Source organism: Centroberyx affinis, unplaced genomic scaffold, assembly GCF_046629955.1.
Source record: "Centroberyx affinis isolate AG114_WGS23_722 - 3 ecotype Tasmania unplaced genomic scaffold, CSIRO-AGI_Caff_v1 ptg000813l_1, whole genome shotgun sequence".
Classification (NCBI taxonomy): Eukaryota; Metazoa; Chordata; class Actinopteri; order Beryciformes; family Berycidae; genus Centroberyx; species Centroberyx affinis.
In genome coordinates this window covers 23,401-50,141 of record NW_027279415.1, presented here as the reverse complement: position 1 = coordinate 50,141, position 26,741 = coordinate 23,401, and the positions used below count along the sequence as shown (strand labels likewise).

Here is a 26,741-nt window from a genome sequence, read left to right as displayed (position 1 = left end):
ATGCCTCAATACCAACGCAACCAACAGTAAGGAGTGAAAAGGTGAGGCACTGCGCCCTGACAATATTCCTGTGAGCCAAGACTGATCATGAAAGAGAAAACTGCTCAGAAATGAAATAAGGACTAACAGCTCAGAAGGGAGGTAGAAGGAATTTCTTTAAAGATAAGAGCTAATTAGAGGGAGCAGAGGAGGGAGAGATATAGGGGAGAGGGTATGATTCAGAGGCGAGAGGGTGACATAGTGAGGTACTTCTTGAAGAGATGAGTTTCAGCATATTAGGGGAGACGGGGAGTGATACTGCTGTTCTGACTGGAGGCGGGAAGGACATTCCACCATTGGGCCGCAAGGAGGGAAAAAAGAGTAGAATTTGGGTAAAGTGTTGCGTGAGCAGGTTGTCGCAGGGATGGGAGCGCTACGTGTCTGGCAGAGTCACAGTGCAGGGCGCGGGCTGGCGTGTTGGGTAGGACCACGGCCTGCAGGTCTGGGGGCATGGCTCCCTTAGCAGCTTTACAGGTCAGCATCAGGGTTTTAAATTAGAGAAATTGAGCAGCCACAGGCAACTGGTGGAGGGAGGACAGGAGGGTTTGATATAGGAGAATTTCGGGAGGTTGAAGACAAGGCGGGCTGCAGCATTCTGGACGAGCTGTAGGGGCTGAAGAGAATATTTTGGGAGCCGAGCTAGCAGGAGGGGGGTTACAGTAGTCCAGATGGGAGATGATTAAAACCTGAGCAAGGAGCAGGGCAGGATCCCTGGTGAGGAAGGGTGTGATTTGATGGATGTTGTAGAGTGAAAACCTGCAGGATTGGGCTGTGACTGTGATAAGGGCCTCGCACAACAGTTGGTGGTCCAGAATAACACCTGGATTCTCGATGATCTGGGCAGGGGTCACTGTTTTGACAGAAAGGTAATGTAGAGGCAGGATGTGCCAGAGAAGAAGAGCCGCAAAGTCTTGTTGAGACTGAGTTTGAGGTAGAAGGCAAAGATCCAACTGGAGATCAGCAAGGCGGGCTCTATTGTTTTAGAGAACAACTGAAGTGCTCAAAACTCATTTCTCTCCAGTAGCTGGTTTGGAGGGGGTACATTCATTCATTCATTCATTCATTTTAGCACAATTTAGTGTGTGCATGTGTGTTAGAGAGAGACAGAGAAAGGGAATATGTGTGTATGTGTGCCCATTTGCATGCATGCTTGTGTGTGTGTGTGTGTGTGTGTGTGTGTGTGTGTGTGTGTTTTGGATAGTTTAGTTTCGTTTAGTGTATTCAACAAAAGACAGCTAGATAGACACAATAAAAAAATACATCTCAGCTTAAAATTGACAAGGATGACACAATAAAGTCAACAGACTTATTTCCATTGTGGTCCTTGATGTGGGCAAGATGGCACATATTGAAACATCTAGGCAGGCGATGTCCTCAAGAACAAACCATTACAAACTAAAAACACATATGGCAAAACAGGTTCAAGCAACAATAACCCATTCAGTAACCAAACATAATACCACAACAAATTCAATCTAAATCTATTCCTAGACTAACACTCCTATATTTCCAAATTATCCATGAGCCTGTACAGTATGAAGTGTGGGAACAAAGTCACAGGTAATTTGGTTTTACAGAGCCTGCAGTGTGTGAGTGTGGGGGGTCTGGGTCAAACATCAGGCCTCTGGAAGCCAGACAGATGAAGACGAATATCAACACTCACCCACAGCTGATAAGACTTGCCCAAACAGACTCCTTTCACTCTTTTCATCCTTCAGCTCGACCCGTAAAGGCTGTCTGCCAGACTGAATACCAGCACTTATCTAAATGCTGCCACTGATTCAGCTGAAACAATGGAGTCGTTTCTAATGCCTTCTATGGTGACTCAAATAAAGCACACCAACTGCCATATGAGAATAAATTTCCTTCTGCACTTTGAGTGTGTTTATATTCCATGAAGCTTAATAGTGACAACTAGAACAGATGAATAGAATGGGGTGTTCCTCTTGAATCATGGTAATCGCTTTAAACATAGTCAAGATGGGTGTAGAGCCTGGCATCAATGATTGCTTTGCAGTAAAGACAAGTAATGAAATAATATCTGCAATCTGAAACCAATCTCTTCCAAATGTGCTGGAAGGGCAATTTTAGGGTAATAAAAAAATATGGGTTTGATTAATCTGAAATTCAATACCAATTATAAAAACATTAAAAACTTCTCCGGGGGACTCAGCGATACTGAACTTCTCAGAAACCTGGAACAAGCAGCTGCAGTGAAAAATCAAATTGTCTTGACAATCTATTAAGTGTGACACCGCTCAGAAGACAAAATGGCTTTGCAGCTTGCAGAGTGTTCTTAAAGGCAGAGCAGGCTGCTATAATAAAGGCTGAATTATGATTTATGCATTATATCTGGAGGATTTGCAATGAATCGTATATAATTGGTGAAAACAATTCAATTTGAGCCATTGCTGGAGAGCAGGCTGCGGCACATTTATAGTCTTTATCAAATTGACTTCTCAATATCACTTCATGAAGAAAATAAGAATGTAATATAGGTTATATGATAGCTTGTGCTTTTTCATTCCTAAATATGGAGAGATCGAATTCACAATGCGGATCGATTTTAAGCGAGGGAAGAAGAAAGAGGGAAATACATGATTTCTAATCGGCAGCCTTGCAGTGATGCCGCCCCCCTTTCTCTCCCTCTGACAGAGCGTTTCCCCAGAGCCTCGGCTCAAACTGCAGAACCGCTCTGTGTGGCAACTGTTGAACAAAATGGTCTCTTAAAGGAAGGAAAGAAAAATCCCACGGGGAAACAGGAGGAGAGAAAAAAAAATCAATGTGAGAAAGGGATTTTAAAATAGGAGGAATCTAGGAGACGAAAAAAGAAAAAAAGGAGAAAGAGCAAAAGAGTGATACAGGAGACAGAGAAAGAGAGACAGGATAATGAAAGGATCAATGAGAGACAAGCATTTACTTGTATGTGTGGTACCCCCATTGCTACACTAGGCTCAGTGATAACAGTAAAAAACACTGTTAATTGTGTCCAAATACTTCAACTTGATCCGAGGACATGAATTCCTCTGCACTTCTTTCTTTTAGTAAGCCTTATATTTACGGAAAAAAACCCCAATCTGGTGTGACTCCATTGCAAGTGAGGTTGTCTGGATAGCTGGAGCAGGAGCTGTGTGAGACAGAACTTGCTAATGAGCACACTGGGAGAGTCTGCCTTGTTATTGTTGAGTCTTATTTGGAAACATTGCAACCGAGAGACTGGGGTGGAAAGTTAACTCAGGCTGTCAAAAAAAATCTTTCAATCTAGGTTAATTGCTCAGGGAGAGGGAACCTCGAGATCATCATTAGAAGATGTTTTTTCTTGATAACTTCTCTACGAGGGCACCTGTTACTTAATTAGAGTTGGAAGGCATTTTTGTTTGTTTAGAGAGCATCTCTACAGTTGTCGCAATCAGACTCTTTCTTCATTTCAGTTGTGCATGGATAGTTAGGCATGAACCCACTTTAAGGCACAGAATTCAGTTCACTAATCTCGGGTCTTCCCCTGATGGCCTGAACCAAAACAACACGACAGAGCATTTCGGTGGCAGCTGGTCCTGTCGTTAACACAGCAAGTCAAATCCTTGTGTACATTATTCAGTAAAGCATCTTATCTTACCTTCAGGCAGGTATGACTCATTTCCTTTACACTCTCATGAAAGGTGTCAGTATTTCAGTACTCTCACTTGGCCAGACATTTCTGTGCCAGCGCAGGAGAAAAGTCTGGCAGAACCCATTGTCTTTGAGGGAGGGGGGGGTAAGAGGAAAAAACGCTCTGGGTTGTTTGTATCTCTTAAACCAATCACACTCATCGGGGCGGTGCTTAAGCCAACGTGTTGCCCTTTCAAAACAGCGTTGGGAGGGAAACTTTTGGTGATGGAACATTTGTACATGAGAGCTGAGTGCTGTGAAAATGGACGAATCACTGCCAAAAAAAAAGATCTCCATGTAAGAAAGTTACAGATGTATGTTGTCTATGTGACAAGAGTTAAAGATAAAGAAAGAAGCAAGAAGCAAGATTGAACTGGAGAGGATCTGTGTGTTGGTTAGGTCCATGTCACTGAAGTATGCAGCAGCCTGAATTAAACTATGTGCTAATGCCAGAGACAGTATTATATAGAGGAGACAGGCCATTCTATCAGTTTTGAATGGGGAAATCTGTAACGCTAAAGATGGCGGCACCGACAATGTAAGACATGGTGTCAGCGCAACTGGCCAATTGATGCACCTTTGTGTGCATATCATAAAGAAAATCTGCCAATGACACTTTCAGGTTCACACAGCCACAGAACTGTTATTCACGACAACTGGGGGGGCAACAGCGGCCGTACAACTTTGACAATAATTTAAAAAATAACATTTTAAGGACATGATATACCATGGCAGTGACAAGTGTACGGGACTGCCATAAACCAGACTTGTCTTGACTGTCGTAGTCTTATGGTTTCATCAAACAGTGGATGGTGCTGCATACAAGCATCAGTAAGTGGAAAAAAGACGTTTTTCTGTGACAACAGTGTGTTTTGGAACAAATTTTACCTCTCTGTGTTGTATACAATTCGTCAATATTCCTAAATATGAAATGCAAATGATAATATATATATATCAGAATTTTTGATACAGATGACTCCCCGTTCAAAGAGACTCGACTTTTCTTAAAGGGACGTTGCTAGTGCAACCCTGACTGGCTGTGGCTGGCTTGCTGAAGTGACTCAGTTTTCATTGTAAAGGGGAGGAGCATTCTGGCAGAGGCCTTATCCCAACGGCTAACTTCCCGTAAGTCAGACTAGAGACATGGCTTTTAGTAGGTTTATGGGTTGCATTGATGTTCATGCCGCTCTGATATGAATTAACTGTGGATATGTTCGGTGTGGCAGGGACAGTCCAATGCCGCAATGTCGGGCAGCAACAGAGCCGACAGACTCACCAGGCCTGAGACTTCCTCCTGGGCACGCTCTGTCTAGTCCACTTGGAGTGAGGAGTCAGGTGGTAAATCAGCTGGCGGCAGATCTTGTTGGTGGACTTCAGGGAGTCAGTCTCCTGCAATACAAACAAAGGCCCATTGGTGGACAACTATATCAAAAACAATCTATAGCCATTCACAAATAAGGCTAACTAGAGCAGCACAAGTTTAAGAGATCACTGAGAAGAAAATAACCAACATATAGTACATATGACAACATATTATGATTGCAGTAGTGTTTTGCATTTGCCTTTATTTTTACAAGGTGAAGGCCATCTGTAATTGCCTGATGTATGAACTCCTTTTCTTTATCCCTGTAAAAACGATTGTGGTGGCGCTGGTTTTCACATGATCACAAAGCGTTTCTTTCTTGTCCATTCAATACAGCAGCTTCAAGCATTTTCTGCATCAAAATATTACCATTGCATCTCTATCAGTCTCCTTCTCACTCTATCTCTCTCTTCCTCCTCCTCCTTTTTCCCTTCCCTTTTCTCTCTCCCTTCCTCTGTCAAAGACTTTAAACGGATTGGGTTGAGCAGAGCAGGGTAAATCTAATTAATCGCACAACACAACAACAAGAAAGCGGCAATGTAGCGAAAGAGAAAAAAGACAGGGGCAATTTACCTTAGGGCGATTAACCATTCCCACTCCCACTTCTTCTCTTGTGCGACAAACAAACATGCCTCGTACTTCAAAACATTCAGTGCTGCTGTTTCAGCCAGTGGGTTGACTATAAGAACAGCATTACAGCCGCTGTTATGGTACGTTCTGAGGAAAAGGACTCACAGTATGCAAGTATTCTTAGAAAAGGGGAATCTATAATGTGGAAAAATCAATTAATACACTAAATATGCAGTATAATGACTCTACGCATTGCTTAAAATTAATCACTGGTCTGTAAACCTGATTGCATCTACACAAAATATATATTAAATGAACTGTGTGAAATGAATGACCATGAGTTTCAAAACACACATTTAGCTCGGAGGTAACGCATCTTTCAGCCTTCAGTATGTCCTTGGATATACAATCTAAATAAAGCTCAGTGTGACAGAGGGAAACGCTGGTCGTATCTGAGGATACGGAACCAAAGAGCAGCTGACAGCCCTTAAGCTCAGCACACCGCCTCTCTAAATCCTTGTCACGTTTGACACAATATCCTGCCATGGGTCGCCAGCCAGTCAGGAGAACATCCCTGCCAACTTCTCGCTCCCACTCTCCCTCTCCTGTCCCCAGCATCAAAAAGACACTCGGGCTCTCCTCACCAAAGCAAACAGCGATGAGATTGGAGTTTCTTATGGGTGATACTGCATCTGATCTCACTAAATAAAAACTGGAATACAGCGATATTATCCTAAGGCAGCCTGTGCCGTCTTTTCCCAAAACAGATAATTATCAAACTTGCTATGATAACAACCATTGGTTCTGTGTTCTGTTGCCCCTGAGAGCTGCTTTCCAATTTCTCTGCTCTCATGGCTGCTTTTGAAATGTGATTTACATTTTAATTCCTCTGACCTGTAAAAGGCAATAGTCTTTGTGGTACCTATAATCCAAATGAAAATCAAAGTCTTAATAAATCTAGAGTCAAAATTTACAATGATATAATTGCAAGGTTACAATGTTTAATTCCCATCACTCTTTTCTGTAACAAACAGTTTAGTTGAAGCTCTCCCTTAGGTTAAACAGTACAGAGGTAATAAATCCACTCTGCAGTGTAGGAGTTTCTTCCTTCTCAGTGGTCACCTCTTTTCACTGCACTCCTAAGCCAGAAACGCACTGGAAGCGTCAGACGCACACGTTTTCAAACACACCCACTGCTTTCCAATGGCCAAACGCACAGTCAAGGCGCCCAGTGGACCGTCAAACTGATTTGGCGCATCTTCTCCATACCTGGTTTCGTTTTGGGAGCGTCAACAGAGGACCTGCACGGCTGTTTTGTTTTTTTTGGTCTGGAGCCGCAAGTGCAAAAGGAAAAAGGTAAGATAATGACATTTTTCAAGAAGTCGATATTCTTAACTTTAGAATTATCTAAAAAGGTATATCCATGTTATGATGCATCATTTTAGATATATCACAGGATGTTTTTGGATTTCGTTAATTAGCACCCATTGGCAACTCGTCTAGCTGGCTAGTTTTAAGTTTTATAGAATAGAGAAACTATATACCAGACCGTAGAATTTATGGGGCCAAGAGGCCTAAGCTGGAGGTCAGTGTAAATACACAATGGCTCTGTCAATGATACTACTGACAATGGGAAGAAGGATCAAGGTTTTATGCACTTTTGGAAGCACATAAATGATTGGTTTCGCTGGATGCTAGCAGTCAGAAAGATTCTAAACTTCTTTTCAAGAAATGAGTTTATTATGAGTTTACCACTGATAAGGAAAGAATCAATGTCTTTTTGGAAAGACTTGGTGGGGTCATCATTCAGTTCAAGTCACTGTTGGACAGTTGGCTTCTTGTCATACATCTCTGGGTGTTGGGTTAATCACACTGGGCTTGGCAACAACATTTGGGTGCATTCATAGTATAGCTGTTCGTTCATTTCTGGCAGTTGCTTAATGCCCTGTGCTAGTCCTCTTGTGTTAGGACAGTCTGTTTCATTCTGTATCAATTTGATAAAGGTTCTCAAGTCGGGCACTGGTTGAGAGAGAGCAGAAGTTGCTTTTGACTAAAAATGGTAAATGAAAGGTCAGAAGACGTTTGATTTAAATATTATCCTATCTTCAGACAGCTAAAAAAAAAAAGGTAAAGAACTCTACTTTTAAGCCAAAGACATTAGTAGATGTAGTCAGGAGAAAGGATAGGCCGTTGTTAAGTAGAATGTTCTCTGATGTATGTGGTGGTGCTGTTTCCGCTGAGTGAATATCTGCTGCTGTCAGGAAAAAACATCCGGATCAGACAAACTGCCAGTAGAGGGATCATGTCACAAACCTCAGCTAATTTGCGCATTTGTCTTGAAGAGGCTGCTTTAGGATTTTGCTAGGGGAAAACTTCGCCATCACAGTAGTCCTGGGAATCCCTCTTGGATTTGCTAATTTTGATTTTATGCAGTTCTGTTTTTTGTTTCTTAATAGAACTTTTCGTCCTGTATGGCATCTAGATGTTCCTATGGGCTTTTTATGTTCTCTTTTAGCTCTTTAATTTTTGAGTACTTTCTAGATCCTTTGAGACTTTTAGGTCAAGGGATCCTCTGTCCAACATCTCACACCATTTTGTGCAGAATTCTTCACTGCTTTGGCCAACGGTTGGTTCCTTTTAAATTCTCAGACCTCTTGGCATTCTCTTAGCTCCTACATATTCACTCAGATTACTTCCAAGTGAAGAATCTTGCCTCCTTTTGTAATAAGAGCTTCAGCTGTCGGTACAGTGAATCCATGTCATGTGTTGTCTCTTAGTCTTAGCTGTTAGTCTTTGGAAAAACTAAATCTCTTGCTCTGTGAAGGAATGGGTGACGGCCTTTGTTTGGGTGAAGTTGATCTCATTTATGGAGGGATCTCATTGTTCGCTCTACTCCGCTTTTCTTTGAAGTCTAAAAGTAATAACAAATAACAAATATAATCAACACAACTACATGCATCTTATTTGTGTACAATGTAGCCTACTATAAAGACTTTTTAGAACATCAAAGTTGTTTCGCGCATCACTCACATACAGTCAGCCACATTGCACAAATGCTTTTACCTTGAGTGGGGATCAAACTGCAAACCCCCTGCTCAGCAAAATATTTTGCATTGCTACAATCCGCTCAGCCAGCAAGACTGCTATGTTAATCAGAGTACTATTTATAGTTGACTGAAGAAATCATCCATTAATGCATTATGTCTAGAATATCTCTGTTTTGCATGCTGCGAAACATATCATCTGCTCTATTTTTGTAATAAATAGTTACATTTTAAACTGGAAAAGCTATGTTTTGAGATTCCTGTTTAGCTAAGGCTACTATTAAAAGCTATCCTTGAAACATATTTTTCATACAAGGAACTGTTACGCCTGATCAACCAAGACCGATCAATTCACTACATTCACTCTACAACAAAAGCAACAGACCCTACAATAAAATGTAAATGAATTGTTTTCATTTACATTTTAGGGTAGGTCTTCTAGGGAATTATTAAGCTAATGTATTGTTAATGCTTTTTTGTTTCTGCTGAGTCAACTTGTTTATTAGATCTTTGTGCTCCATGCCTGTCTCTATCAGACAGTCAAGGATGGGTGAACTCACAGATTGTACCCTAGTTGTTACACTTCCCACCCCCCTAACCACTCCTCGATACTCCTTGTGCTGAAAGCATAAATATGTAACCATATTCTGTACTTCGCTCAATGCTGCATGATGATTAAACTGCTTTACTGATCTTAAGACGGACATCTGCAAAAAACAAACAAGCAGTAACTTTGGCATAAACTAGACAGTCGACATAAAGATAAGTCCAGGCCAATCCATGACTTGCAGTGATATGAGCGTTCCATTATAACCAGACCATACAGCAAGCGACCATGAACGAGCAAACGTCTCACCTCACTTCGGATGAAAAGGAGAGATATTTAAAAAGATTTCAGTCCCTGGAGAACGCAGCCCTTACTTTCTACCAGCAACATCGCTGACACCAATAAAGTCTGCAGGTAAGCTCTCCGATCCGTCATTTCATGGTATACAGTATACCGTACATACTGTATATCTTATTCACAACCCATCCCCTTATTTTGGTGAAACGCTTAAGGTGTACAAAAGTACTGCATTTCAGTATTTCACTTCAGGCTCGGTGGACTATCCAACAGTTCTTAGCTTACTCTATAAGAGTAAGAGCCTTGCACACTGGCCAGGTATCTGATTTTACCCACCAAATTATCTTCACTCTTTGCTATAAAATTTAATGTGTGATAGGGTTGGCATTTGAGGACGGTGCCACTGTTACCTACTTAGCAGCTATCTTGGAGCATAGTTAGCTTAGCGTCAAGCTTGAAAAGAAATAAAAATGATGAATTTGTGTTTGCTCATTTGATTTCTTAGGTCAGGATTGATTGAGAGGTTGATCACAATACTTTTCCACCTTTTAAATGATAAGTGCTCAAAGGTGACACTGGCAATGACTAACTAGTATTATTATAGCCAGTAGCGAGCAGGTGATGCTACGCTTGATGCCAAGAAGTACTTAATTAGCTATTAGCTACTAGCATGTTAGCTAGTATCGCTTTGGAAATTAAAAAACATTTATCAAATCATTATGCACATAAATGTATCATCTAATCCTGCTTATTTTTGTACTCTGCTAGAGCAGTATTGCATAAATTTGGATGATGTGCCACTTCCTTGATTAGAGACTCCTCCATGTTGGATTTTCATTCAGAGGTCAATATGCCCTGGCTGTCTGGCTGTCTGCCTCCATTGTTGTTTTGATTGGTGGCATGTTGGATCGTGCGTGTTCCTGTGAGATTAGAGGTCCTGACATTAGTGATGTATCAGGAGTCGGCAGGATAATAGGCTACATAAGTTGTATCATTAAGTGTGCGATACTCTGTCCTCGCCCAATCGTGTAGTGTGAGCATATTTATGACCGAGGGACATAAAAAGCTGTGAAATCTGTCATCATGGTTGTGATGAAATTAGTTTTCAAAATCAGTTAGGTCTTCTCGTGTGTCCCCAGCCTAAGGTACATCCAATAGGAAATAGTTTGTGTGGCACCTGCACTTCCAAAAGAAAACCAAATTATTCACAACGTCATGATCCTTAGTTATATGTTTCCCCAAAAAGGTCCAGTGCAGATGTTTCCATCAACAATCAGGCTTTCAAGAGTGTATAGCCTACCTCCTCTCCAAACAGAGAAACTAAATACAGGTGAGTTGGTCACATGATTGCCTCACAAGTAGAACATCACATGATGGCGTGACATGATGCAGAAATAGGTCAAAATACATAAGATCTCAATGAATGCCAATGTAGGGTTTATAACATATTTCAAAGGCAAGAAAAATGTATCTATTCATCCACAACTACAATCCCCTTAGGTTGAAAAACATAAAGACAATTCTAGTAAAATAAATATCAAAATTTGCATTGACAAATCGCAGGTGATTACAATGTTTAATTCTCATCACAGTAATCGCATAATAAACAGTTTAATTGATGTTCTTCATTTATTCCCTCATATTCATTTCTTCATGTTTTTCCTCATATTTATATGACTAGAATTATCTAAATGGCCTGGAAATGCTACAAACATGTAGATCTACCTATGTAGACCTACCTATCTCTGACCTAATAAATCATTATGGAAATCTGTTCATTCAATAGTGTCACCTTGCACTTCATATCTGGTTTTATAATGTAATTTTTGCAATAAGGGTTATTAAAAAAAAGTCCACAAGATCCTCTGGAAGTGGTGACGACATTTCTCCAGAGAGTTGATTGGTAAAGAGGCAGGCTTTTTATACGTTTGGATCCGACAGCCTGAACATATCCTGCTCTGGATCAGGTTAGGTGTACAACCTTAGTTACCAAGGCGATCTACCCCGCTTAAAAGTGAGCCACTGAAAAGCCAGGGTTAAGCCCAAAGTTAGCTCGCTAACTCACTAATCTTGCTTCGTGAAGAGGGCCCCATAGCTGAAACGTCTGCTCGGGACTTTGTACTTTTTTGCAAAATAAAGATTTAACCAAAGATAATGATCTTGTGAAGACTTGGAAGACTTTCTTTTGGAGTGGGTACCACATTGCCTATTGGATATACCTTACCTATGCATGCCCCACAAGGACAAACAAAAAAGGGCACGATGAGTCACTCAAATAACTCTCTCTTGGGTCCTCGCATGTTGTGTGCAGCCCCTGCAACTCCCTCTGCAGTCCGCCTTGTTTTCATTTTTCTCAAATTCTCTCATGTGATGCCCTTCCTTTGTTCTCTCCATTGGCTCCCGGAAGCTGCCCACATCCAAAATGAACCCCTGCTGCTGGCCAACAAGCTACAGAGGTCCTTATCCTCCTATCTCCATGACCTGGAGAAAGCAACTCAGGCCCTGAGCTCAGTTACTGCAGTACAGGTAGCACAAGAGAAAACTGGTAGCTGCTCCACAGGGTCATAAACCTTGTCTTTCCTGGCTCCCTGATTACCACAATCCTATCGGCTACAGTCAGGACTGCAGAGTCACTATCCATCTTTGGTCATGACCGGAAGCCCGTCTCCTCAGGCTGCTCCTCCCCCTCTCTTCCTTCTAACATTCCTCTCCATGCTTTTAGCAATGGTCTCAGCTTTCCTATACTACCACAACAAAACAACCAGCACCAGCATGTTTTATGTATGCTTAAAACTGCAGTGATGTTCCTTATTCTATTACTGGACAACTTGTGATGATAATGATTTACTGTATCATCATTTACATCTACATCGTTTGCACTGTTTGTATAAAAGCGTCAGCTAAATTGAACATGAAATACGAAAAGACAAGTTCTTTTTCAAACCACGGATATCCACAACAGTGGACTTCCACTATTATTTATTTTTTCAAGGAACAGCTGTAAGATATCTTTCACTGTTCAAAGTTGTGCTATTTCCTTACTTCTTTCTGAGATTTGCCATTAATCATGGAGTGCAGCTTATGGAAAGAATGCATCTACAGTCTTTAACATGTATAGTAAGAACTGCCAGTAACTTGTCCAACAATCTATCTTTACTATTTCCTTCCAAGGGCGATTAAATTAATTCAGAAAGCTATACCATTGGTTTTATGACTGTGGTGTGGGCTCCAAATCATCTCATGGTATATAATTTATAATTATTCAAATTCTGAATATTCTCCTGAAGTGATTTCTTGCAACAAGTCCTGAAGCACAGAATCTATACAGCAGTGTGTCATTTGTCAGCCCAAACAATCTCACTATTCTATCAAATGGACTGTGAGAGGTAGCGCTCATAAAATGCGCATTGATGACTGAAGTCGTAGCACTTTTGATGTCATGACACTGTAAGTGACCCACTTCTGACCATCATTTAAAAATAGGAACATCATCTCTCTGACATGCCAACAGCACACACATGCACCAAAGTCACTGGCTGGATGATACTGGCATTGGTAGGCCGGGACCCAAACCAAGTGGCTGAACAGGTTTCTGGGACACAATTTGACATCTGCTTGATCTTGAATGAACTTCGCAGCAGTACATTTTCAAAGCATTTTCTGCAAAGACAGGTTTACATACACGCATTGGCCCCCTTCACACATGCAGCCTGTTTCGTAAATTTAAAGGAACAGGCTTGTGTGTGAAAAGGAGCCGGTGTTGAAATGAATCAGAATAAATCAGTTCCGGCAATTTCACTGCTCAAGATGTTGTAACATTACTGGTAAAGTTCTGTATCGATCGTATGTGTGAACGGTGCTGTAATATCAACGGCAATAGCAGCACAATGTTAGGATGGGCTGTTGTCAAATTGTAGGAGGGAAACACAAACCACTATACAACGGGCTGTAGCTTTACTTTTTTTTATTAAAATGTTGAATTGGACAGACGAGGAAATAAGAGAGATCCTGGGAGTCGGGCGGACAGAGAGATTAACCCGCTGTGTTTTCAAACTGCAGAGACTCCGGCGGTTAAACGTAATTTCCGGGAAATGACAACAGTGGAATTTAACGGTATTGCCAGTATTGTGTAAATGGTAGCATTATGTTAAAAAAACGTAAAGGCATATCTTGTGTGAAGAAACTGCCACCTTTACCGGAAAAATTAAAACGTCAATTAAACGTGTTAAACGTGTACGTGTGTTGTGCTGAGCCAATCAGCTTTCCCCAGTTAAACATGTGACCTAAACACGGAGCTGCATATTGAACTGCATACTGAACACATTTTAGAGACGCCTTGTCATGAATGAAGAATTGTATGGTGTTCAATTATCCTAACGGTTAAATTCTTAAAATGTCATTTCCCATACTTCCTTGTTTCTGTAGTTTAATAAGCGTTAGAAAGCAAACTCACAGTTTACGTTTAAACAACTGGTGCTGGAGCAGTTTTGTTGCATAATGAGAAAGAGTTGCTATTCAAGCAAAAATGCACAAATGTCAACTCATCACAAAAGCATGTGACACTTGTAAACATGGCTAATAAATGTGGACATATTTTAGTTTGCCACTATTCTGTTTCATGTGAAGTTTGTAATGTAGTTGTAATGTAGTTGTAATGTAAAAATCTGTCTTTTTGATCATTCCTGACAACGTGAATGTACAGTAACAGTTAAGGCAAACTTGGATCATATTGTATGCGTACCCTTTTTGGACACTGCATGTCCCGGGCCAGGCTGAGCAACAGCTCATGAGAGATTGGGTCCACCAGGTTGAGAAAAGCTGCGTTCTTGTACAAAATGTCATTGAGTGATGTTCCCTGGAGTCCCAAATCCTAAGAGAAAAGAACAAAGAGGAAATTGATTGAAGTTAACTCTCAGTTAGTGAAACAAAAAAAAGGAAATTCAGCATTCAGCCCTTCAAAAAAATGCATAGCCATGAATATTCAAGTGACATTTCATGGATAGTTTAATGGTAATAGATTGTCAGTGTGTTTATATACTGTCATACTTTCATCTCGCCCTCTTATCATGCTGCAAGCTGATAAGGTTTCACCATCAGAGTCATGTGCGCAGAGGAAACACCCAGGAGGAGGGTTGGGGGGGGGGGGGTTAAAGTTTAAGCCGACTTTAGTGTAGATAAGATAAAAGCGATGTGTTCTATTTCAAAATGGTCGACTTATCTCAAATAATAAAATGACACTCTCTAGTGAAGAAAATGACACTGGTCCCTGTGAAATCACAGTGCTCACTAGCAGATTTCATCTGTAGTATCGCCCACAGGAGGTTTCATCATTCTCACAATCCAAACAATACTCTAAACAGTATGGAGAAAAAACTATTCGACTCAAGTTAAATGCACTCCCGCTTTCTACCCTCATTCTTCAGTATTCATGAGCAAAGGAGTGTGTGATGTGCAGAACAGTTTAATAAAACCAGGAACCAGGACACATCCCCAGGGGTTGATGATATTTGTATCATCTGCAGGCAGTTTCTATTTGCAGTGACAATGTAAATATATTGAGGCAAAGGAAGCCGCATCTTCAGGTAATGCTCCGAGTGCCGCTGTGTCATCATCCGCCCCGTGTTTGAGACATAACGTTTTCAGACACATCAAATATCCCCACCAGCATGCAGCATCCGCCTCCCTTTCTGGGATGGATGCACACAGACACACACACACACACACACACACACACACACACACACACACACAACAAGCAAACAGTAAGCAAGACATGAAGCTTAGCAAGTGAAACCAAAACATTCACAGGATGAAAGGTTGTGAGTGAGTAGAAAGGGAGTCAAAAGGAACTGAATTAAAACTCTTCTCCTCGTCTTCTATGCCATGGAGCTAGTTTATTACTCTCTTGCTAACTATACATAATATAAACTGTGAAGAAATGATGTCCCCTATTGAGTTATAAATAATGTACCGCCCTTTATCTCTCTCTTCTCACATGGTGAGTCAGTGATGTAACTGCTGGCTACTGTATGTCAGGAACTTCCACTGGTCCGGAAGCTCATCGTCGCCTTTGTTTACAGCGACGGCAGCTGTTTTTTTTACGCTATGTGTAGAGGCTGTAGAGGGGACACTGAAAGCTCAAGAGCTCAAATGCTTATAAAGTTCGATATGAACTGAAAAGACATTGCAGCTTACAAAGAGGAGGCTGGAGGTTGAAGCTATGTAAAACATGCACCGCGCTCTGACAGCCCCTAACACTTACGGGCACAGTGGAAGCAGAGAGGAAAACTCCCATCAGCATTTTCTACTCCTCCAGCTTTCGAGTTGATTTATTACAGTGGAGCTCAGTGGGATTCCCTGATGCTGGGCTATCCTCCAGTCCATCTCTCCCTTTAAGAAACCTTATTTAGTGGAGACTGTGGATCCGTAAAAGATGATTTTATGATTGTGTGCTAACCATGCAGTGTAATTACAGGATCAGATGCATCTATTGTTGACATTTTTTGTGAGGGATTCACAGCTGAAACCCTGAACTAACCATATTTTTGTAATCCACACAGAGACTTCATCCCGTGGATTAATTTTACTGCGTCCTAAACACATAGCGTGGAGTGTTTTTCCAATTTGTCACTGACAGCAAGTCTGCTACATCTCTGTTTGACTTGTGTCTTCAAATCCCGCTACAAAAGTCCCTGGCAAAGCTGCATATCTAATCTGACGTCTGCCTTGTCACAAGAGTCTGAATAGAGCGATGAGAGTTCTGAATTGGAGATCGTCATCCCACACCCACAGCTCATTAGAATCCAATTAAATGTATTGCAGAGAGCAACAAATCAAGTCCTGAAGTCTTCCGCTTCAAGCATGCCACAGTTGTCAGGTGACGACCTTATAACTCCAACGTTGCTTATTTTCATGTTTTTCGTGAAATCAAAGATTAAATGCTCTTTTATGGGTTGAGAAAAATGTTATGACCCTTGGGCTTATGTGATGCCACCAAACCCCAAGGTATAAAGTCGAAAACTGCATGGTTGTCACACAAAAAATAAAGCTGCTTTCCTCTTTCCTGAAAAGTTAACATTTCAGAGATACAAGGTATTCAGCCAACAGCAGCAACGCTGTGGCAGGAAGATCTGAAAAGTGGGACAAGGCAGACATGTCAGCTTGCTCATTTGAGACATAAGAAACGGTATATTCCTCAGCAAAGCCCTGTGCACCAGTGGTAACATGTAGATTGATTCAGTACACTTGGAAAGGAATCTTTTGTCGGCCAATCAATTTGTTTGGAAAAAGGAGGAATCACACCTATTAAGCTCACATCTTTATTAATGTTGCTAGCATGTTTGATCTTTCTCTTAAATTAGGGTAAAAAAAATACTTGACTGCTCTACAACAGAATCCAACTTGTATTTACGTAACATTTTCCATTCTAAATCAATAAAAACTTTAATTGAGATTTGAAATTAGCAAAAAACTTTGATGTTTAAAAGATGTTTCAGTGTTGTCTCATCATTCATAACTATGCATTAGATGATATGACTCACAAATTGTATAAAATGTCAAGTGTCAATAGCTTGCATTTTCAAAAATGCTTTGACATAAACTGGCTCCAGAACCTCGAATAGCTGTAAATATGTATATTCAGTGGGCTGCTCTGGCCCTCCAGATGCTACAGCCGGCTTGGACACATATCGAGATAAAATTATAATATACACTGGAGGCTTAAGTCCTGTACATAAATTGTCACCATATTTGTGAGGTTTTTGTGCTACAACTATAGGCCATAGGACATGCACTGATCACCAAAAACATGCAGTTTTTAATATGTTTTCATGGTGTGAAATGATAAGACAGTTTCTGAGAAGTAAATCAGAAACTCAGCTTATTTAGTATGTCACTGTGTAAAGCATTCATGCAGGTTACATGAGTTCACACCACGCTTTTGACATACTTTGTTTTGTATTTCTGTAACATCACAAAAATTATTAAATTAAACTTCAAATGAGTGATTTGTATTTAATCTAAAACTGAAAGTATATATCAAAAATAACAAAAACAGATACATTCTTAATAGGCATTTTACTCTAATTATAAATTAGCATAATATAGTGACAAAGTGACTAAAATCTGTTAAGCAGGTTTTTATAGAAGTATTTCTGCAACAAGTAATGCTGAATAAAATAAATAAATACAATGTGTGTGTTACAATGGGTAACCTTAAACATGAAATACGTATTTGAACAACACAGAAAGCACTTTAATTACTGTTTTCTGCATCATTGCACATTGGTTATTCAGTGTGCATGTTTTAGAGCTTAATTGATATGAGTATTTGCTGATTCTTTGTTTACTAATGACTATCAAGAAGATCCCAAACTAATTATCTTAATGGCCCAGAAGGCAGATCCGTGATGGAGATACACTACGAGGCCGGTGTTATTGGTTCCTCTTTGTAATGACTTCCTCTGTGTGAAAGAAGCATGCTCCAACATCCATCATCTCAAGGCGATTATCTCCAAATCCATCCCTCCCTGAGAGAAAAAGCTGCTTTGCTGCTCGAGTACAAACAGGAGATCCACTGCCAGTGTTTTGAATGTGAGGCTCAGTGTGAAGTATTATTAGTCAGACATTTGGCTTCAGCCCCATATAACCTAACAGCAGCAATGCTCTGGGTGAACCTCTGGATGTGATGGAGAGACTAATGTCTGCTCCTTGAGCGTTATAAATGCCTAGCCGTGTGGAACGCCATCTATGCTCACAATCATGTACATGTTGATCTTGAAATTCTTTTTCCTAATGATATATCAGATATGACAGACTGCAGAGCTACTGTTATAACTACAGTATGGCCTACAGTTAGAATGCATAGATCAAAGTCTTATAGAAAGATGTACATGATGCCTACAGCTTCAAATAAACATTTAATACAGTTTTCAGCATCACAAAGAAGTTCAGGTCCCTTCCATACATATTATATCCTCAGTTCATGGTTTTAGTGCTAAGCATATGCTCATAGTGAGCTATCTACTAATCTATCCATGTGCACTGAGTCTGCTTTTGGTCTGTACTACCTTCAGTCTATCTTTTTAGACTCCAGTAAGTTTTATAGCTTCAGCTGGTTATTATTTTCTTTTCTTATCAGATATAGCACACATCTGCATAATTTATTCTATGGTATACTGATGGGAGGGAGGTTTCCTGACAGGGTGCACTCCTAATCAGACGCGCTTTAGTCTGAAGGAGGTCTTTCTTCTTAGATGAGTTTTGATCGACTGCTCCTCATGTGGATTTCTATGTGGCATTCCCTCTTAAGTAGCTGCAAACCTCCCTCACACAGAAAACACAGTGAACACTGGCAGCCATAGAGAATAGATGTAGCCATTCATTCAGATCTTGAGGGTTTTTTTCCTCCTGTGGTTTAATAAATTACCTTTTTTATTGAATACAACCTATGGGCTACGCTTTGCAGGCCTTGCTAATACTGAGTCTAGTGGGCTAAGCTATGTTTTAGAGCAATTTAATATAATCTAGGTGTTTCTTAGGAAAAAAATCTGCCAGTCATCCGATTAACATGACTGGGGGGATGACTGGCAAATAAACACAGACATTAAAGACAATATTGATTCATTTTACATAATACATTATATACATATGATGTTTTAGAGGGGCTATCAAAAAGGATTCATAGTGGGTTTTGTCCTGTTTGGTATGAGCAGATTGAATATTCAGGCCTACATGAGCGAGCTGGCTAGATGACAGCCTTCCCTTTCAGAGCAAACAGGTGGTTGATTTAGACATTTTAAAATGTGTTTATCTAAGCAGCACCACTATGCACTTGCACTATGGCAGCCCCATTATTATTGTTAATTATTCACAAAAAGATCAGAGGAGGCTAAGCAGGTCCTGTGTCTCAGACGGGGCCTTCATGTCAGAAGGGCTTCTAAGGATCCACTTTACTGAGGAACTTGAACTTACAGCTTAGAGGCTTTATTGCAAGCATTGTGAGAAATTACAAACAGTGATGATTATTAGATGACCAATACTTAACACAGCGACACTTTGCAGAGTGGCTTCTATAGGACTCAACATCCCCTCAATGGCTTTGGGCACTTTATCTCTAGCTGGACTAGGCTACTATTCGATTAACTGTCTATTATCACTACCCATTAGCAACATAAAATACCCATTAGTAACCTAAATAGCCAGTACTCTTCAGATTTATTGAAATAAGCAAACAACATCATTGAACAGGCTGCTACTGCATTCAACATATCTTGGGTACAAGCCTATTGCAGCTACGTTATAGCTATAATATAAGACATTGCAAACTTTTTTTTGAATTTATTATCTTAAAGGATATGACTTGCAGATGAAAAATTCATTTCAAATGTAGAACTTGAAGCCATTTTGCTAAAGTGTTTATAAACAAAACAAACCTTTTATAATCTCAATTTAGCTGTTACACTGTAGGCCATTATCAAGAACTTTTCAAAAACTGGCAATCTCTCTTTTTGGATTTAGCCTATGTAGCGGGCTTAACTTTTGTTTACATTGGAATAGCGATGCATGCTTTTAATAACAAAGTTTCTAATACGAGCAAAGTTTTACCAAATTGCCACATTCCCCTCACTCACGATCAAACACGTTAACCCCTCACCTTTCTCAGCAGTTTGAGCACTTCGGCCGCTTGCTCCATCTTCTGATCTCGGAGGAGCCTCTGTATTTCCCGGATCCAAGCCACTCGTCTCACATACGGGCTGTGGTTGGTTTTCCGCAGCATCCCCGGGAGCTTGTCGGACTTGAGCATCAAAGATGTAAACAAGAAGTCTCCGCCGCCTCTGCCTGCACTTCTCTCGGCTTCCCCGGAGATGTCATTCCGCTGGCGTCTCCTCTTGGACAGTCTGGTTTCAATATCGAGACTCCTCTGTCTGGTCAACTTACAACCCATCCCTCCAGAGAAGATGTCTCGGCGTGTTTGGTGATGAGAGGAATCTGACAGTGAGCGGCCGTAACATCACACTTAACTTGTAGAACGCGCTACATTTTATTCTACAGTTGTACGAGGAAGACTGGCGGAGATGAGCTGAAGAAAAACCCGTCTACACGCAATAAAATGATGTTTAAAAGTTGTAACGTTACTCAAACTGTAAACAATACCATAATTTTTGCTCAGCACTTCGCGCTTCGGCTTTGCCTCCATCCATGCACTGCCTGCACACAGGACTCTGGCAGCCCTCGCTGTACTCGGGGCTGGTGCGCTCCTCATCCAATCAGATCGTGATTTGCTGTAGCTACAGCCCGGGAGTCGTGTGAGAGCTGTTCCCGGCTTAGTTTTGCTATTTGACCCCATATCATAACGCCCAAGGATCAAGTTTATTTGACATGTTTGCACATTTTCAAAGCAAGGGAGCGACGCCTGTGCACTCTCAACACAAACAGTACAATTCAAATGATGTCTTCCCATCCTACTCTGATTAACTAGTATTTGTAAGCCACTGGGCTTTTTATGTATAGCTTGGACTAGTTCGAATAGCTTGGACTGATGATATATTAATTCTAAATTAATAATATAATAATATCTGTTGGTCATTATAGCAGCAGAAGTAATAAATACAGCAGGGAATATATATAGGCTATATATAAAAACATAAACATATAAAATAAACAATTGTGGTTATATAACAAATTCAGCCAGCAGTTCAGCACATATTAAGTGGATATGAAAGTATATGAATATGTGCAGTATGTACCAATAAGAGGGAAATGGGAGACTGAAGAAAGCAGATATGTGAATTTACAGCAGCATATCTGATGTGCCAATGTGTGTAAAGTAACAAGTCCACAGAAGGCCACGTATCCGTACAGAAAGTTTAGTACAAAAACCCATGCGCATTATTGAGGTAGCATAGGTGCAGAGAAAGTGTCATGTGCCGACTCATGCGCAGAATGTACAGAAATATGTCCAGATTGGAAAAAACAAACATTGCAGCAATTGATTTTATACATACAGATTAGTCCAGAGCATGGGAGTGCAGAGAGCAGTCCAGGATAGTTTGTTTAGACGGTGCATTGCAGGCACCCTGCTTCAGCTCCCTCCTAGTTGGCTGAGACTGTGGCCCGTTTGGGCGAAGCATTGTGCAGTCTGATGGTTGTCAGCACAAAACAGCACCTAAAGCGCTCTGTGTTGCACTTTGGGGGGATGAGGCGGAGGATAAATGTGCTGTGTAGCTACATCAGCTCACCATAGAGGCGGTGGGAGGTGTTGTCTAGGATAGAGTTGAGTTTATTCTCCCTTCTGCTAACACCTCCAGGGTGTCCAGGCTCAGCCATAAAACACAGCCAGCCTGCTTCACCACTTTGTTTATCTCTCCTGCATGCCCAGCCTTGATGCTGCCTCCCCAGCACACTGCATAGAACATGTTGAGTAGTCTGTTATATACATTGAAAGACATGAGCTTCCTCAAGAAGAACAGTCTACTCTGCCTTCTCTTGTACAGTGCCACCATGTTGTCAGTCCAGTCCAGTTTGTTATTGATGTGAACGCCCAGGTATTTCAAGCACAGCACCATCTCTGGTGTCGGAGGTGTCTTGCTCTGTGAAGCTCGAATCCTGTCCTGTACTCCTCTTCATCGTCCTGACTGATGCATCCAATAAAGGAGTCATCAGAGAACTTATCGAGGTGGCATGCGACCCAGAGTTGAACTTATAGAAAGTGAACAAGAAAGGTGACACAACAAGTCTTGTGGGACACACCCATGTTACTCTTCAGCATGTCCGACAAGTTGCCCTGGAGATGGACGAACTGTGGGCTGTCCGTTTGGAAATCAATAATCCAGGCAACCATGGCATTGTCCATGGGTACCTGGCCAAGTAGGAAGGGCTGGATGGTTTTTAAAGCACTGGAGAAGTAAAAAACAACATGATTTTTACCATACTTCCCAACCTCTCCAGGTGGGAGTGATCCCTACAGGTATATGATGCATTATACATGGCTATGCTGGCCTGGTACGCAAATTAAAGGAGGTCCAAGGAGTCCATCACTAGGGCTCTGAAGTGTTGCAGGTCTCACTGCCACCAGTTTGTAATTATGGACACTGAATAGGGATGGGATGATATATTTATCTCACGATACGATTCAATATGCGATATGGGGTTAACTATATGACTATGATGTAATATATATAAGTTCAATGACAAGATTGACTGTGCAGAATTGTTTATTTCTGAGACACAATCTTTCTAGCAATGGCATTGGCTTGCTAGAATGTAAACAATAGTTTAAAAATGTCATTACAAAGTGCAAATAATATAATTTGGATGGAGAGCTTGTGAAATTGTGATTACTACAGCAGAATAAAATGGAGCTAATATCACAATGAATTTTTCTGCCCCATGGTACGTATTGTCATTTTTGTATTGTGATATATTGAATTTTGATATATTGTCCCATCCCTAACGCTGAGGCATTCCTTCTAGTGCACTGGCACAATGTTTTCCACAGTGAAGGCAGCCTCTCCAGCCTCAGGGAGAGGTTGAAGAGGTTCTCGAAAACCTCAGCTATGTGACTGACACATGCTTTCAGCACTCTGGGGCTGATGCCATCAGGCCCCGCTGCATTGCCTGTGTGGAGCCTCTCTAACTCCCTTGTCACCTGGGGGTGGTGGGAGGGTGGAGGGGGTGGGTGTATGTGTGTGTGTGTGTGTGTGTGTGTATGTGTGTGTGTGTGTGTGTGTGTGAGGGGGGCCGTGATATAGTCAGCCATGTTTTTTTGTCAGTAGAAGGGGAGAGGTGGACAGCATGGGTGTGGGGTCGGTGGGTGGTGGTAGGGTCCCATTAAAGGTGACAGAGCTTTTGCGGTCAGTCAGTATCATCTAAAATCACTTCTTAAAACTTACTTTTATCATAAGGCCTTTTTTTTATAATCTTTGGCTCTTAATTATTTTCTTGTTGCCTAGTCTGTTTTTTTATTCTATCTGCCTAGACTGTTATCTGTTCCATTTGTTGTATCCTTGTTGCTGGAACCATTTATTAGCTCTATTGTATTTCATTTTATTTCAATTTTTATTATGACTGCTCCACCGCATTGTCCTTCTGTTGTATTGATCTATGTAATTTGCTCAATTTTTTATTTCTCAATTGTGAAGCGCTTTGTAACTTTGCTTTGAGTGCTATAAAAATGTGCTATATAAATAAATGTTATTATTATTATTATTATTATTATTATTATTATTATTATTAATATTATTATGTATGTGAGCTCCACATCTGAAGCTCTGGCAGTTGATGACATCACCTGCTGTGAAGGCAAGGCAAGGCAAGGCAAGTTTATTTATATAGCACATTTCAGCAACAAGGCAATTCAAAGTGCTTTACATAAAACATTAAAAGCATTAAAAGCAACATTAAAACACTAACATTCCATTGTTAGTGTGTGTGTGTGGAATTAATTAATGCTAAAAAGTTAAATAACTTAAAAAGTATAAAGAGTATGAAAAAGGTGAATACACGCCTACATTCCTGTAGTTGCTGAACAGTTTAAAGTTTGACTGAAGTTTGTAAGGTGAATGTATGAAGGAGTAGATAGCTGGCAAAGTTTTGAGGAGAAGAATAATAAGTTTGACTAAGAACACCCACTCATTACATGTCGGCCAAACCATCATCCCGCCCACCTCACGCTCTAATCTGTGAGTTATTAACAAATTAAAATGGGAATAACATTCATTTTATAAATTCATGTTATTCCTGTTCCCCAAGGCAGGCAGTTAAGTCAATGAAGTGCTTCCCAGTCACAGACTTAGGCCAAAATGGTGTCCCATCACAGTATATGGGTGCACTGTTCCCCTGTAGTTTGTTCTCAGTCCTCTCTTGGTGGGTGTTCTCTCCATCCCTGAAAAAAGCCCTGAAAGCTTTCATTTTCCTGTTGTGGAGAGATTTCATTTAAACTTAAATATAAAAGTTATTTAAGCATCCACGCATAAAACAATATCTATGCTAGAGTTGTGTTGAATTAGATTAGCAGTATAGAGCCTACTTTACCATTCAAACGTTCAAGTTTCTAGGCATGTAAGTTGATCTATTTGAACGTGACCAAAAACCAGGCTAGTTAATCTTTGTCATGGATATGTTTAACTATCACTGTAGATAAAGAACCATTGATTTGTTAACAGATCATTCATCGAGGTGGATTGTTATTTCCTCTCAATTTCAGGGTCATGCAATTGCTCCATGGTATTTTCGGTGGTTATGTGAAGATTGAATACAGATGACCAATTATGTCTCCCATCAAAGTGATAGCTTGAATGTCGTCTAGTGTTCCTAAATCTGTCCCTGTCTGCATATTTTTCCACAGTAACACCACCGAGGTGTTTTATGGAGGGGTGGGTTAAAGTTTAATGGCTTGTGATAGTTACACATTGAGAGCCACAATAGTCCTATTGCCAAAGAACTGCTGAACCTGACTACCAGATCGTGGCAAACGCACACAGTGAGCAGCCAGTTGCAGAGGCCTTGAGAGAAAAGGTAAGATAGATTGAAGTTGTTCTATTCAACCTCATAAATTCTTCAACTTGTTGTTTCAACTTGTTGTTTTTGAAGTAATTTTGTACTACAAGACATGAGGACAGGGAACAATTGAGTCTGACAAGTTTGTGTATGTAATGTGAGTTAACAGTAGCACTTGTGCTGTGCAACTGAATCACTCAAGTGTCCTGTGTTGCTACATAATCCAGCGCTGTTCCTTTGACAGACTACACAATCTGAAAGACAGTATGGGATGATGGAGCAAATGGGAGGTATTTTTATTTTAGGTATTTTTAAGATACTCCAGACTTTTTAAAGTTTTGTTGGCTGCAGAAAGCCAGACTTTCCAAAAGGATGCAACAAAGCTCTCTTCTCTGTTCTGAAGTTTAGTGTAATGTATGATCAGGCAACATGGCTTTATTTCATTAGGACAAAAAAATAGGATTTTGTTGGCTAGTAGAGTGTTCAGTGCAATACACAATCATTTCAAGATCCATTTCTAAATTATGTTTAATTAGAATGTAAATTATAGTTATTATTTCATTAATTTATTCAGTCAACCTTCACTTATTCATTCAGGGTGGGGCATACAGAGATCACGCTCTCAGTGGAACTTTGTGCGTAAAGTAGCCTAATATGTGAAGTGCTAGCAAATGTTTAACCATGTAATTTTCTTAATGTTTTCTTTATTCGACATGTATTGCTTTGAGAAAATGTGCTGTAGTGTGATAGTAACAATTTTCAGTGAGCCTGGCCCAAATCCTTTGGCAGGAGTAGAGTTGGGCAGGTTGGTGTGTGGGTGACTCTGTTCTTGCTCGTCCCTGAGTTGGCTTCAAATTGATTTGAGAGAGCAGTGTCTGTGGTGAAATAGTGCTGCATTACCTTTTCCAAAAGGCAGCAACTTGTGACAAACAGCTATTTTGTTTTATTTTGTTACAGCTACACTCTGGATATCAACAACTCAAGCAATGTTGATGCATTTTGTTATCATGTAGTTTCCCATATTGCATTCTTTGAGTTTTGTTCCAAAATGAGGTATTTGTCACAAAAGTGACACCTACTCTTATAAAGTTATTGATAGCACCAAATTAAAATAAACAGTTGTACTTTTTAAGAGATAGCAGGTAACTAAAGTTCTTAGTTAACAAAATGATATCACCAATCATCTGGATCCTCTACATTTTAGAGACATATAATAAACTTCACGTAATGACTGTTTCATCAAACTCCGATAAGTGGTGTTTGAGATATTGTGCGTGATGAACAGATGGACCTGGGCTGATCCATAGTCCCACCCCCGATTTCCTCCGAGTCCAATAAAAAATATGAGTCACTTAGCTGAGGCACGTACCATGTAGGTATGACGTCCTGGGTTTGAATCCGACCCAGGACCTTTGTCGCATGTCATCCCCCTCTCTCTCTCTCTCAGTCTTTCCTGTCTCTCTCTCCTTTGAATTATCTCACAATGGCAAAAATGCCAAAAAAAAAGAAGATGTCATGTTTCATAATGCAAACTGAATAATGGAACTGGAATAGACTTGTGTAAGAAGGCAAGTTATTTTCCCACAGCACAGATGTGTGCTGTGGATGGAGAAGTTCAGATCAGTCAGTATCAGTCAGTCAAACCTTCACATCATACTGAGTGATGCTTGCCGGTGTTAGTGGCTAATATACAGTATGTGTGACAAAAAAAGTATTTTGGCCAGCATATTTTAGT

General features: G+C 40.5%; 1 protein-coding gene across 1 annotated transcript in view; it reads right to left on the bottom strand.

Annotated features, from left to right (window-relative positions):
- The window catches only part of lrrc75bb (leucine rich repeat containing 75Bb), a 29,249-nt gene extending 8,796 nt beyond the window's left edge, over positions 1-20,453 (bottom strand). Inside the window, exons 1-3 of the mRNA XM_071520626.1 lie at positions 20,163-20,453; positions 14,250-14,378; positions 4,964-5,076 (exon numbers count right to left, since the gene is read on the bottom strand). Of these exons, the coding sequence (XP_071376727.1) occupies positions 4,964-5,076; positions 14,250-14,378; positions 20,163-20,453 (533 nt within the window). The remainder of the gene's footprint in view (positions 1-4,963; positions 5,077-14,249; positions 14,379-20,162) is intronic.
- Positions 20,454-26,741: the final 6,288 nt, after the last annotated feature.